Source organism: Carex rostrata, chromosome 11 (assembly GCF_964058835.1).
Source record: "Carex rostrata chromosome 11, lpCarRost1.2, whole genome shotgun sequence".
NCBI classification, from domain to species: Eukaryota; Viridiplantae; Streptophyta; class Magnoliopsida; order Poales; family Cyperaceae; genus Carex; species Carex rostrata.
The window spans coordinates 3,379,300-3,391,379 of record NC_135928.1 but is presented as its reverse complement, the minus strand read 5'-3'; the positions used below and the strand labels follow the sequence as shown (position 1 = coordinate 3,391,379).

The 12,080-nt window shown below is 36.3% G+C and overlaps 1 protein-coding gene across 1 annotated transcript; it reads left to right on the top strand.

The window, feature by feature from the left end:
- Positions 1–1,179: 1,179 nt before the first annotated feature.
- On the top strand, positions 1,180–11,286 carry ACO2 (aconitase 2). Its single transcript, XM_078310715.1, has 20 exons — positions 1,180–1,622; positions 2,236–2,340; positions 2,855–3,015; positions 3,436–3,528; positions 4,147–4,332; positions 4,925–5,086; positions 5,391–5,535; positions 5,856–5,998; positions 6,079–6,135; positions 6,348–6,427; positions 6,934–7,009; positions 7,530–7,715; positions 7,957–8,024; positions 8,335–8,453; positions 8,671–8,792; positions 8,880–8,978; positions 9,305–9,784; positions 10,263–10,361; positions 10,464–10,706; positions 10,940–11,286. The coding sequence occupies exons 1-20, from the start codon at positions 1,352–1,354 to the stop codon at positions 11,012–11,014; spliced, it is 2,970 nt and encodes a 989-aa protein (XP_078166841.1). The 5' UTR covers positions 1,180–1,351; the 3' UTR covers positions 11,015–11,286.
- Positions 11,287–12,080: the final 794 nt, after the last annotated feature.

Genomic DNA, 12,080 nt, shown 5'->3' with positions numbered 1-12,080 from the left:
GTTTCCATACGAAATTCTCTCTTACAACGACACTCATGACCATCTAAGATTTCATTGACATATCATTCCAGTTAAGATTGAAGTATGACATGGAGTTGGTTCTATTATATTTCTCTCTATATATGGCATGATGAGATTTGTATACTCCTCATCATCATTATTCATTTTCCATTGAAGAAGATGATCCATTATTTTGCTCTGAAAGAGGTGAAGAAGCATTTGCTGCAATAGCTCTATATATAAACAATTTATAATTTTTTTTAAAATAAAAATGGTCATGATCACCCTTTTGTCACCCTGTAGTGTATGGTCAATCATGATATTACTTTTCAGTGAATGGTCAGTTCTCTCATTTATCACTTTACAGTGTGTGGTCAGTTTAATCTGATATCACTTTTCAGTGTGTGGTCAATTCACTCATTTATCACTTTGCAGTGTGTGGTCAGTTCACTCTGATATCACTTTGCATTGTATAGTCAATTTACTCATTTAAACTTTTTTCAGAATCTGATATGTACAATTACATTGATCATAATCAGTGATTAGTATTAATACACTTAATATAGTTAAATATTATTGTTACATCTTCTATAAAAAGAAAAACAAACAAACATTCTAACAAAATTCCCATGCATTTGCCGAACACCTACATTTGCAAATTTTCTATGGGTTAAATAACTACGATTTTGACAAATTGAAATTCCCATTCCCATATTAAAAATTTCCATTCCTATAAATTTCCCATGCTGCCGAACAGGCTCTAACTAAGGTGATGATATGACCTAATCTTACGGGGGTCTTCTTGAAAAGTTCCTTGAAGTAACCCAGGTAACCCAACAGCCAGCGCCAGCGCACAGCTCAGACAGAACCATAAAACCTTTCTTCGAGAAAATTCATCGCACTGACGGCACTTTCGTAATAGCCCGTAACGGAAAACCCAACTAAGGCAATTACAACCTGGTCCAGGTTTTCTTGAGAGCCGAGAAAAGAGTATTATCCCCAACTTGCGGGCTCCACACGGGAGTAACCTTACTTAGCTCTTCATCCGAGAGAGAGAAAAATATTCACTGAAATTTGGGCCCCATCGTTAAATATGTTTGCGGTATGTTTTACTATGTCAAAATTTGCCGCAATAAATCTCTCCGTAACCCGAAACCTGAGCATCGGGTCCCAGTAGTCAGAGAAAGACTGAGCATTAAATGCAGCGTGTGCTACCCACCCTCCAAGTCTCTCACCGTAGACCCGTCTCCTCTCGTCATCGATTGCTGATCCCGTCTACTCTCTACCAAATCCATATCCGACTACCTTCCCCGCTATTCTGGATTAATTATTGCTTCTAGGGTTTTGCCTCATGTATAAAGCCGCCAGCTTTGGCCTCTTACGCTCTACTCCGCTCAGATCCTCTTCCTCTTCTCTGTTCAAGCCGTTAACCCCGTCTCGTATATCCGCGTCTCTTGTCGGGTCTAGATCATTAGTATTTGTAAGGCCTGTCGGTGTGTTATCGGGTTCTCTGAGGTACAGTTGCGGATCGGATCGGAGGTCGTCTTTACTAAGTGCGAGGACTTTGATCGGAGACAAGCCAACTGTTCTTGACCGTTTTGAGAGAAAGATCGCTACTATGGGTAATTTGTTTTTATCATCGGTTTTTGTTTTCGTTTCTATATGTTAGGAATAGGTTTTGAGGTATGTTCAAACTAGTCAATTGCGAAATACTCGGGTTACTGAGCACGGATAAAAATATACGTGTAAGAAGAACCGTTTTTGAGGTTTGCACTGTGCTTGGATAAAGATAGTTGAAGGAGACAATGTAGAGGGAAACAAAAGTTGGAGTTTATCTTGTTTTTGTTGCAACTTTGTGGATAAAGTCAATGAAGGTTACTTATTAACGTCCAGCAACCTTCGTAAGTTCATATTTTGTTACCCTCCATAATCCATATTGATGTGTAATGGAAGGAAAGGAAACGGTTTTAGCAACAAATCACACAAGAGAGAGGGAAAATCCATCACCTGCCTTTGTCTTCACCGCCTTATAACCAAACACGTTGTTTAGGATTAAGAGTTATATATTCTAGTTTTCAGCTTGGATATTCCAAACTAAGACAAAACTGCACTAAAATTGCTGGATTACTGATGAGTCATTCAAGTATAATCTTCTTTTGTTGATAAAATTATTTTTCATTTTTATGTTTTTCTGGTTTTTTGTCACAAGATTATATGTTATTTGTTTATGAACAGCTGCGGAGAATCCCTTCAAGGGCATTTTGACAAGCCTTCCCAAGCCAGGAGGTGGTGAATTTGGGAAATACTTCAGTTTTTCAGCACTCAATGATCCTAGAATAGGTAATGGTTTGTGATATTAATTTTAATACTTTGGTTCTGGAGGTTTTTTTTCCCTTTTATGATTGTGCCGGGAATCAGGGATTAAGGTCTAGGTCTGAATTTGTTTTTCATGGAATGTTGATCAATGCAGATCCAAATTATGATCCTTCTGTTTTGATGGGACTTCGGGTTTGATTTGTAAATATCCAAGTTTATTTTATTTTGTAATTTTGATTGGTTCATTCCTTACAGTTGCAAGGATGATTATTAATATGTTACCAGTAAAGATTATTCTGTTCATTTTTTTACTTCTGGTGGATTTTCTGTCCATGGGATTGTTTTTAATCGATACATATTTATGTTAGCTTTTTATAGAATTCGTGCTATTCTTTTTGACACAATTTCATTGGGCCTTAAGCATCATTGAAATATTTTATATAGTCTTTCCTTCCCAGTTCTTTATTCAAGCTTAAGCAAGCAACCGTAATTCTCTGTCTTGATTAAGTGGACTTAACAATTTCCTGTCTTTGAACAGATAAGCTCCCATACTCCATTCGGATCCTTCTTGAGTCGGCAATTCGCAACTGTGATAATTTTCATGTGACCAAAAATGATGTAGAGAAAATAATCGATTGGGAGAACACTGCTCCTAAGCTAGTTGAGATCCCTTTCAAGCCAGCTCGTGTCCTCCTTCAGGTATGAAAAATGAATGGGAAATTGAAAAAGACCTTTGGTTATCGTGAAATTGTTAAAACTACATTTTCCCCCTTTTTGTTTGATAACTTGCTTCAACTGCTGTTTTCTGAGCATTACTACACATGATAAGGAATCTAGATAATATGACATTGATTGCCAAGTACAATAGGTCGGCCATATAGATTGGACCTCTGCAAGTGGCATTGGGATATTTAATAAGTGTTATCCTTATAGCATTGTAATATTGTGCACTATCCAACTATCGGTAGGCATGTCCCAAATCTCAACAAAGAAGTGACTTCATTTTTTCTGAAAAAGTAGTCACAAAGGATTTAATGGTTAACACCCCATCTAAAAAATTTCAACATCTTGTGTGTCATTAGTTTGTTTATACGATTGCACCCTTTTTTATATTAATAGGACTTTACCGGCGTCCCAGCAGTCGTCGACTTGGCATGCATGCGTGATGCCATGAACAAACTTGGAAGTGATTCTAACAAGATCAATCCTCTGGTTCGTGATCCTCATCCTGTTCTGTTGGTTGTATATGACATCATCCTTCAAGATGATTTGATCATTATTTTTCTTAACTGAACTGAAGTCTGTCTGAGCTATGGTGTTTCATTGAACATAATTTAAAAAACATGAAATAGGAGCAAAGGAGATAAAAAAAGAACAGTAAACAAATGATGGCTTTTGAAATTTCTCAGTACAAATATCTTTGTAATTTAATGGGTATTTTGGTAAAATTGTATTTAGAAGGATATTTGAAGAATTTACTTGGGAGTGTGAATGCTGTGCCTAAAAAATTACTTCTCAATTTTTGAAAGTCATTAATTGAAAGTGGGTACCATACTTGCTGATACTGGATCACAATGGTTCGGGAATAATTGACAATAAACAGTTTCCATTTATTTGTAATGCTCGACAATCACAGTACTAACTGCACTGACGTATGCCATAGACGTTGATCCTTTAAATTCTATTTTCTCTCAGTTATCTCCTTTTGGAGAAATTGGAGGTACGACATTGGAGTACCTAAAGTACTGAGTTGAATATAACACATTTTATAATCTGAGGATCACTTGGTCTGTTCTGTTTACTCTTTATAATATTTTTCTTTTAATCCAGGTACCAGTAGATCTTGTAATTGACCATTCAGTCCAGGTTGATGTGGCAAGATCAGAGAATGCTGTTCAGGCAAACATGGAGTTTGAATTCAAGAGAAACAAAGAAAGATTTGCTTTTCTCAAGTGGGGCTCTACTGCTTTCCACAACATGCTTGTTGTACCCCCTGGTTCTGGCATTGTTCATCAGGTAGTGTGACATGTCTAAATTTAAGAAACTTCAATTGTTTTCTTATTTGAAGTTATCAAGTCAGCTTATTTTGTACAACATCTGGGAAACATCCTGTGTTTCATTCTCTTTACTTTGTGTGCCAAAGATGTGTTGCCCCTCTAAAGATTATGTCTGCAGGAATGGTTACTGAAGGAGGATAATGCTGTAAAGGAATTGGGGGAAGAAGGGTATTTATTTCCTTTTATTTTTTAAAGGGTATGTGAATGAGCACCATTTCTAGCCTATCAGCAATGTCACATGCAACCCTAACAAACATTAAAATATACTTGAATTTCGCCGTTGCATTATATTTCTTTGGAGTGATGTCTTCTTTTTACAGAAAAAAATCTTGTTTTTTTTTGGATATCAGTGATATTTAAGGTGATTGGTGCACTATTGCTAATGCCTATTTGACCGTATTGTTTAGCTTTCTGAGCTCGTGTATTCAACATTTTCTATGATCCCAAGCTATAACAAAACTTGGCCGATTTTTAGGATTTTCTTCTTGTAAATGACATTCTGAAATTAGGTTTTATTTCTTATGTTTTTTTTCTGTTTTTGTATTGTGCAGGTGAATCTGGAGTATCTCGGCCGGGTTGTGTTTAACAGAGACGGAATTCTCTACCCAGACAGTGTGGTCGGTACTGATTCACATACCACTATGATTGATGGTTTAGGTGTTGCTGGATGGGGTGTAGGTGGCATTGAAGCTGAGGCTACTATGTTAGGTCAGGTAATAAATCAAATGACTGTTGTATACATTTTCTATTAAATGACAAAAAAAAAGCACGATCAGGTATTCCATGCATAAAATGACTGATTCAGTTGTTTTTTTTCTTGTGTTAAGATAATTTTTGTCTGATACTCATATTACTATTATAATATTATTGCTTTGGTAGCATGCAACTTTTGTGCCTTATCATATTTATTTTCTATTTACTCAATAAAAACCATGACAAGTGCTATGATATCTTCCATCAGATAAAATGTGAGAGCAAGAGATTATGATAGTAATACTGTGTAATTGAATTGTGCAGCCTATGAGCATGGTGCTACCCGGTGTGGTAGGTTTCAAGTTGACTGGCGAGTTGAAGAATGGTGTCACCGCTACTGATCTTGTTTTGACTGTCACTCAGATGTTGAGGAAGCATGGTGTTGTTGGCAAATTTGTGGAGTTTTATGGTGATTTTAGTCTTTACAATTTTTTTTTTAAGCATGTTTCATTTCTTGTACAGAGGTGTGTTAGCTATTTCCTGCATACTGTTCTAAAATCTTGGAACTTGTGTTGTGTTGCCTGCAAAACTACAAAAAAGACCCTATACTATAAATATTCCTTTAGTGCATATACTAACACAGGTGCAATACTAAGCTCCTAGAGTAAACACCAATACAGACACTTAGTAGCAGCAAGCAGAATAAAGATAATAGTCCTAATTTTTGGCATCCTAGTATTATTGCTTGTTATTTTCTAAATCTGACTGATTATTTTTTTCGTATTTCAGGGGGAGGTATGAGTAGGCTGTCGTTAGCTGATAGGGCAACAATTGCCAACATGTCACCAGAATATGGTGCGACCATGGGATTCTTCCCTGTCGATCACGTCACTCTTCAGTACCTCAAGCTTACTGGAAGAAGCGATGAAACTGTATGAATCCCCTTTATATTTTCAATTTTGACCTATGTTTCATAGTTCTTCAAAAAGTGAAAAATCATTTTATAATGCAGGTTTCTATGATTGAGGCGTATTTGAGGGCAAACAATATGTTTGTGGATTACAATGAGGTAAGAATGTTCTAAACTGTGCTTTTTATTATTTAGCGAGACTACTATATGATGTAATTGTGTAGCTAATTAGGTTGGAAAAACTTTTCTTATTAATGCAATTGTCTACGGGCAACTGGCCCACTGACCTTAAAAAAAATGTTCTAAACCTTGTCACCCTTGTATAATGAGACGATTTTTTTTGAGCATATTCACTGTGAATACATTGACAGCCTCAAGCTGAGAGGGTATATTCATCTTATCTTGAGCTTGACCTTACTTCTGTGGAGCCGTGCGTCTCTGGTCCCAAGAGGTAAACCGATCTGTTTATCTAGTAATTTGTGTTTATTGCAAATAACACCAACTTTTACTTGATATCTGCAATTAATTCCCAAGGTTTCTCATACAACTGACAACTCAACAATTATTTAAATATTTGCAAATAAATATACTGTACTAAGTTAGTGTGATGAAAATGGTATATTTCATTAAAAAGTCGTCAATCCTGCCATGTTGATTTGGATTGGGTGCCCTCATTCATAGTACTTGTTCTGAAGCAATTATATGGGCAATAGGAAAAAAATTAGGGAAAATTGTTTCTTTTTGCTTTGCTTATCTTTGTTTCTTACCATTTGGGAGTTATTTGTAAATAGTTCAGAAAATGGTTTGTTGAATTAAAGATCTGAATTTTGCTGGTCTTACGTGAAAGTGTTGAGCAATATTAGGTGTACTTTGGAAAAAGTATTGGTAAATGACCTCTTTTATATAGCTAAACACATCAACAAAATTGTCTTGAATGGTATATTTGTTTCTTGTTAGGCCTCATGATCGTGTTCCTGTGAAAGAAATGAAGGCAGATTGGCATGCATGTCTTGATAATAAGATTGGCTTTAAGGTAATGTTTTTAAATGAGCTGAGCTTCATTTTAAAAGCCAAACTTATTTGATAGCTGTGACAACTGACACTAAATTTTTTTGAATTAGATTACATTATTATAGATTTGTTCTTCAATTGTTAGATAGGTTGTGTATCAAATTTTGTGCAATTTTAGTTTGGTGAATGATCAATTGCCTATAAAAATGGTACTGTTAAATTTTCAGATCCTTGAAGGATAATCAATCTATTGTCTAATTGCAGTAAATTTGATGCACAATCTATCTAAACTATAGATAACATATCTGTAATTTAGTTTTTTATTTTTTATTTTTGCAAGTGTTTATCTAAACTATAGATAACATATCTGTAATTTAGTTTTTTATTTTTACAAGTGTTTAGCGTTGTCATGTTGAATAAGTTTGTTGGTCAATTTAACTTCTCTTTAAATAAACAGAGTATAGATTATTACGCACCTAACTTTCACAACTAAAATTATGGGAAGAGATGCCAGCAGTAACTTTTCTTATTTTATTTGCCAGGGTTTTGCTGTTCCCAAGGAACTGCAAGACAAAGTTGTAAAATTTGATTTTGATGGGGAGCAAGCTGAAATCAAGCATGGTAGTGTTGTGATAGCTGCCATAACTAGCTGTACCAACACTTCTAACCCTAGTGTTATGCTTGGTGCTGGTCTTGTTGCAAAGAAGGCAACTGAGTTGGGCCTACTGGTGAGACTCGCCATTCTCTCTCTATCTGAAATGTTGGCAGCTGCTGCCCTCTTTCTCTCTCTTGTTTATGTTCTATAGAAGTTGGTGTAATACTGCCAGGAAACCTAATGCTATATTGAAGACCCCATATCTGTTAGAAATAGATGAGAGGTGGCCTTACCCTTCTTTCTTACAACTCCCTCTTGTCTATTATCTTTGTCAACAGTATATATCTTGAGGGTATTATGGGATTGATTTTCAGGTTAAGCCATGGATAAAAACAAGTTTGGCACCTGGTTCTGGTGTCGTAACTAAATATTTGCTCCAGAGGTACTTAATTCTGTTTGCTTCTATTTAATTTTTGAATTATAACATGTAAAATAAAACTGAAGCTCAGCAATTACTTCAGCGACCCATTTTTTTTTTTTTTTTAATTGGAGTCCAGACATGCATGTGATAACACATAGGTACAAATATATATAAATGAACACATACTACATTTGTCCATGCCTGTTTGGATATGTACATCCATACATCCATGCACTTCATTCATTCACATTCACACATGGAGAAGTGCTTTTATATATACTATCTTCATATCTAATATCTGATCTTAAAAATGATTTGAATGAATTTTTAGCGGCCTTCAAGAGTATTTGAGTAAGCAAGGATTTCAAATAGTTGGGTATGGTTGCACCACTTGCATCGGCAACTCCGGCGACCTTCACGCGTCTGTTGGTGCTGCGATTTCTGAAAATGGTATGTACCTCATGTTATCAATTTTGTTTTCTTCAACCCGGTTCTAGTGATTTTTACTACAGAGAGAAAACAGAATACCTCAATAAACATAATTCATGCAAAAGTATATGATAGAAGTAGCGTGGCAATTACTGATAGCAATTACTGATAGCGTTAATTTTGAACATAATGAAATTAAATAACTCTCTAATATTTGGATTTGGTTTTGTTGTTTCAGATATTGTTGCAGCTGCTGTTCTCTCTGGAAATAGGAATTTTGAAGGTCGGGTGCATCCTTTAACCCGAGCAAACTACCTTGCCTCACCTCCCCTTGTTGTTGCGTATGCACTTGCTGGCACCGTGAGTTGCTTTTCATTTCCTTTTTAATTCCAGCAGTTCTTTTGATTAAAGAGTTGACTGATATGTTAGAACTTTAATTGGCATTAGGTGGATATTGATTTTGAGACGGAGCCTATTGGGGTTGGAAAGGACGGGAAGAATGTTTACCTCAGAGATATTTGGCCTTCGAGTGAGGAAATTGCAGAGGTATAAAAATTATATCCCGAAATTATATTGCATTGGCCTTCTTTTTAATAATACAAAATGAAAAGTTGAATATTTGAAATGAATGGTTATTTTTAACTTTTGTATAATTGAAAAGGTAAAAGGAAAAGAGAATAAGTGATGAATATACAGATTTACCCTAGTACAGTTGGAGCCTTTTATAGCAAGCAGGTCATTACCATTTAAATCTGCACCCTTGATGCACTTACAATTTGCCTTTTAGAGTGGATGAAATGGGTGAGAACTGTATCTGTTCTTTTTTTTCGTTTAGAGTGCTTAATTTATTTTCTTCATTTTAATTGGTACAGACAGTTCTATCCAGTGTACTACCTGATATGTTCAAGAGCACATATGAAGCCATAACAAAGGGCAAACCTATGTGGAACAATCTCACAGTACCAGCCACCACTCTCTACAAGTGGGACCCAGAATCCACCTACATTCACGAGCCTCCCTACTTCAAGGACATGACCATGGCTCCGCCTGGGCCCCATGGGGTGAAGGATGCCTACTGTCTCCTCAATGTTGGTGACAGCATTACCACTGACCACATTTCACCAGCTGGCAGCATCAGCAAGGATGGCCCTGCGGCGAAGTACTTGATGGAGCGTGGGGTTGATAGGAAGGACTTCAATTCCTATGGGAGCCGGCGTGGGAACGACGAGGTCATGGCCAGGGGCACTTTTGCCAATATTAGGATAGTGAATAAGCTACTTAAGGGAGAGGTCGGGCCAAAGACTGTTCACATTCCAACTGGAGAGAAGTTATATGTTTTTGATGCTGCCATGGTGAGTGAACAAACGTCTTTTATCTTTTTCTGTCTATAGGGAGAATGCCTGCCTATACAATTTAAACAAAATGAGGACACGGGTATAAAATCTTCATTTTTACAGCATTTACACTCAACTAAGCAAACATGCTCCAGAGGAGATATAATTGAACTGTACCAGCTTGTATTATGTTTGTCACCAGTACACCTGAATATCTTAGTTGGGTGGATTCTGCCCAGTCAACTGAAATGAGAGGATTTTACACCTGTTGGAGAATCCTCTTCATTTTTACAGCATGCACACTCAACTAACTCAAACATGCAGAATCCTCTCCATTGTTGCCAGTACTCCTAAACAAACAAACGGGTATAAAATCTTCATTGTCAGACCAACAGTTCCATATGGTAATGGTTTTGAGTTCTGCAGAATCCTCTCATTCAGTTTATATACACAAAATTGTCACAATTTTTGTTTCTTCTTTTATAAAACTCTGCAGAAATACAAGTCTGAGGGTCACCCCACGATAGTTCTGGCTGGAGCTGAGTATGGTAGTGGTAGCTCCAGGGACTGGGCAGCAAAAGGCCCCATGTTGCTTGTCAGTTTCTCTCTCAATCTCTGATATTCATTATTAATTTTCATAGTTTGATGATTGTTCTCGTAATTAATGTAACTGTTTTTTTCACCTTTCATTGAGCAGGGTGTGAAGGCGGTGATTGCAAAGAGCTTTGAAAGAATCCATAGGAGTAACTTGGTGGGGATGGGAATCATTCCCATGTGTTTCAAGGCCGGAGAGGATGCTGACTCCCTCGGCCTCACTGGCCTTGAGCGTTACAGCATTGACCTTCCCACCAATATCAGTGACATTCGGCCTGGCCAAGATGTAACTGTCACCACTGACAATGGCAAATCTTTCACTTGCACTGTTCGCTTCGATACTGAGGTTCTCTCTGTCTTTCTTGCATGCATGATGCAGTAATGAAATATTACAAATATCTTTGTTTGTTATAGACTGAGATGCCCTAATAAGATACCAGTGCAAATCAACATGTCTCTTTAGTTGATTTAACAATATTACTGGAACAATAATTTTGATGATTATTATATGGTTTTGCATCTTATATTTCTTAAGAAATTTGCTCCTCTGACTTTTGTTTCTCTGTTTGATACATATAGGTGGAGTTGGCGTACTTCAACCATGGAGGTATCCTTCCATTTGTCATCCGCAACCTCATTAATTCCCAGAACTAGATTACACTCTAATCTACCCTAGCTGGTGCGTTTTAATTATCAAATAAAAGGGGCTCCGAGGAGAGAACACTTCGGCTACTTGATATTTCATTAAATGTTGTAGAGAGCTTGGTATAAAAAATGGTATGGGGTTGTGAACCTGAATGTTGTCATTTTCAGGGCAACAGACATATTTTGTTCACTGTTTTGGTTTAGCTTGGCTCGACATCTTCACAATTTCACATGCACACAAGGAATCATTTCAATAAATATGGATAGTACTTTTCATCGTATATTTTGTAATAATTAGAGCTTTTGGTTTGGATAATTGCTCTGAAATTATTTTCATCGTACAACAATGAATTCTATCGAATTAAATTGTACATATAGATTCACATATAAATCCGCATATGTGGTTGCTGCATGTGGTGCTCTTTTGACCCATATTTAAAACTGTATTTTATACACTGGTTTTAAGGATATCAACTGGGTAACACAAGAACTAATAAAATTTATATAGTTTAAATAACTGAAATTTTACAATTCCCATGTAACGTTTGTCTCATTATTGTTTCCACATTGGCAAGGTAGTTTGTAAGTCAATTGGAGTTCAGCAATACATAATGCGGTAGTGTTATGTATAGGTTTATCAGCCCCGGATTTTTAGATGAAAGGAAAACGAGTTATAACATTTCGATAATTCCTTAAAGGCCAGCAACATCAAAGGTTTTTTAAAAAAAAAAAGGTAAATCCTTCAAGGCACTTCTATAAGTATGTTCTACATAGAATTCAGATGTTGAAATTAAACTAAAAAAAAAAAAAAATCAAATTTTTTCCATTAATCTCCTCTTGCTGCCATATACACATATATGACCTCAGTTCTTTTGATTCTTCTTAACTCTTCAATTTATATCTTTCTATTTTATGAATTCAGATCCAATGTAGTACCAGACCGTGCAGAATGAGATCTGAGACGTCTGTTTTGGTCTAGCACGAACCTCAAAGTCATTGGCGGATCTATAGTGGATTAGGGGTAGGCATTTGCCTACCTCTGGATTCGAATTTATTTTAGACAGTGATATTTTAT

Coding starts and splice junctions, on each gene's coding strand:
- ACO2 (XM_078310715.1), top strand. CDS start 1,352: ATGTATAAAGCCGCCAGCTTTGGCCTCTTACGCTCTACTCCGCTCAGA. Junction 2,341..2,854: donor ACTCAATGATCCTAGAATAG/GTAATGGTTTGT, acceptor GTCTTTGAACAG/ATAAGCTCCCATACTCCATT. Junction 4,333..4,924: donor GTTCTGGCATTGTTCATCAG/GTAGTGTGACAT, acceptor TGTATTGTGCAG/GTGAATCTGGAGTATCTCGG.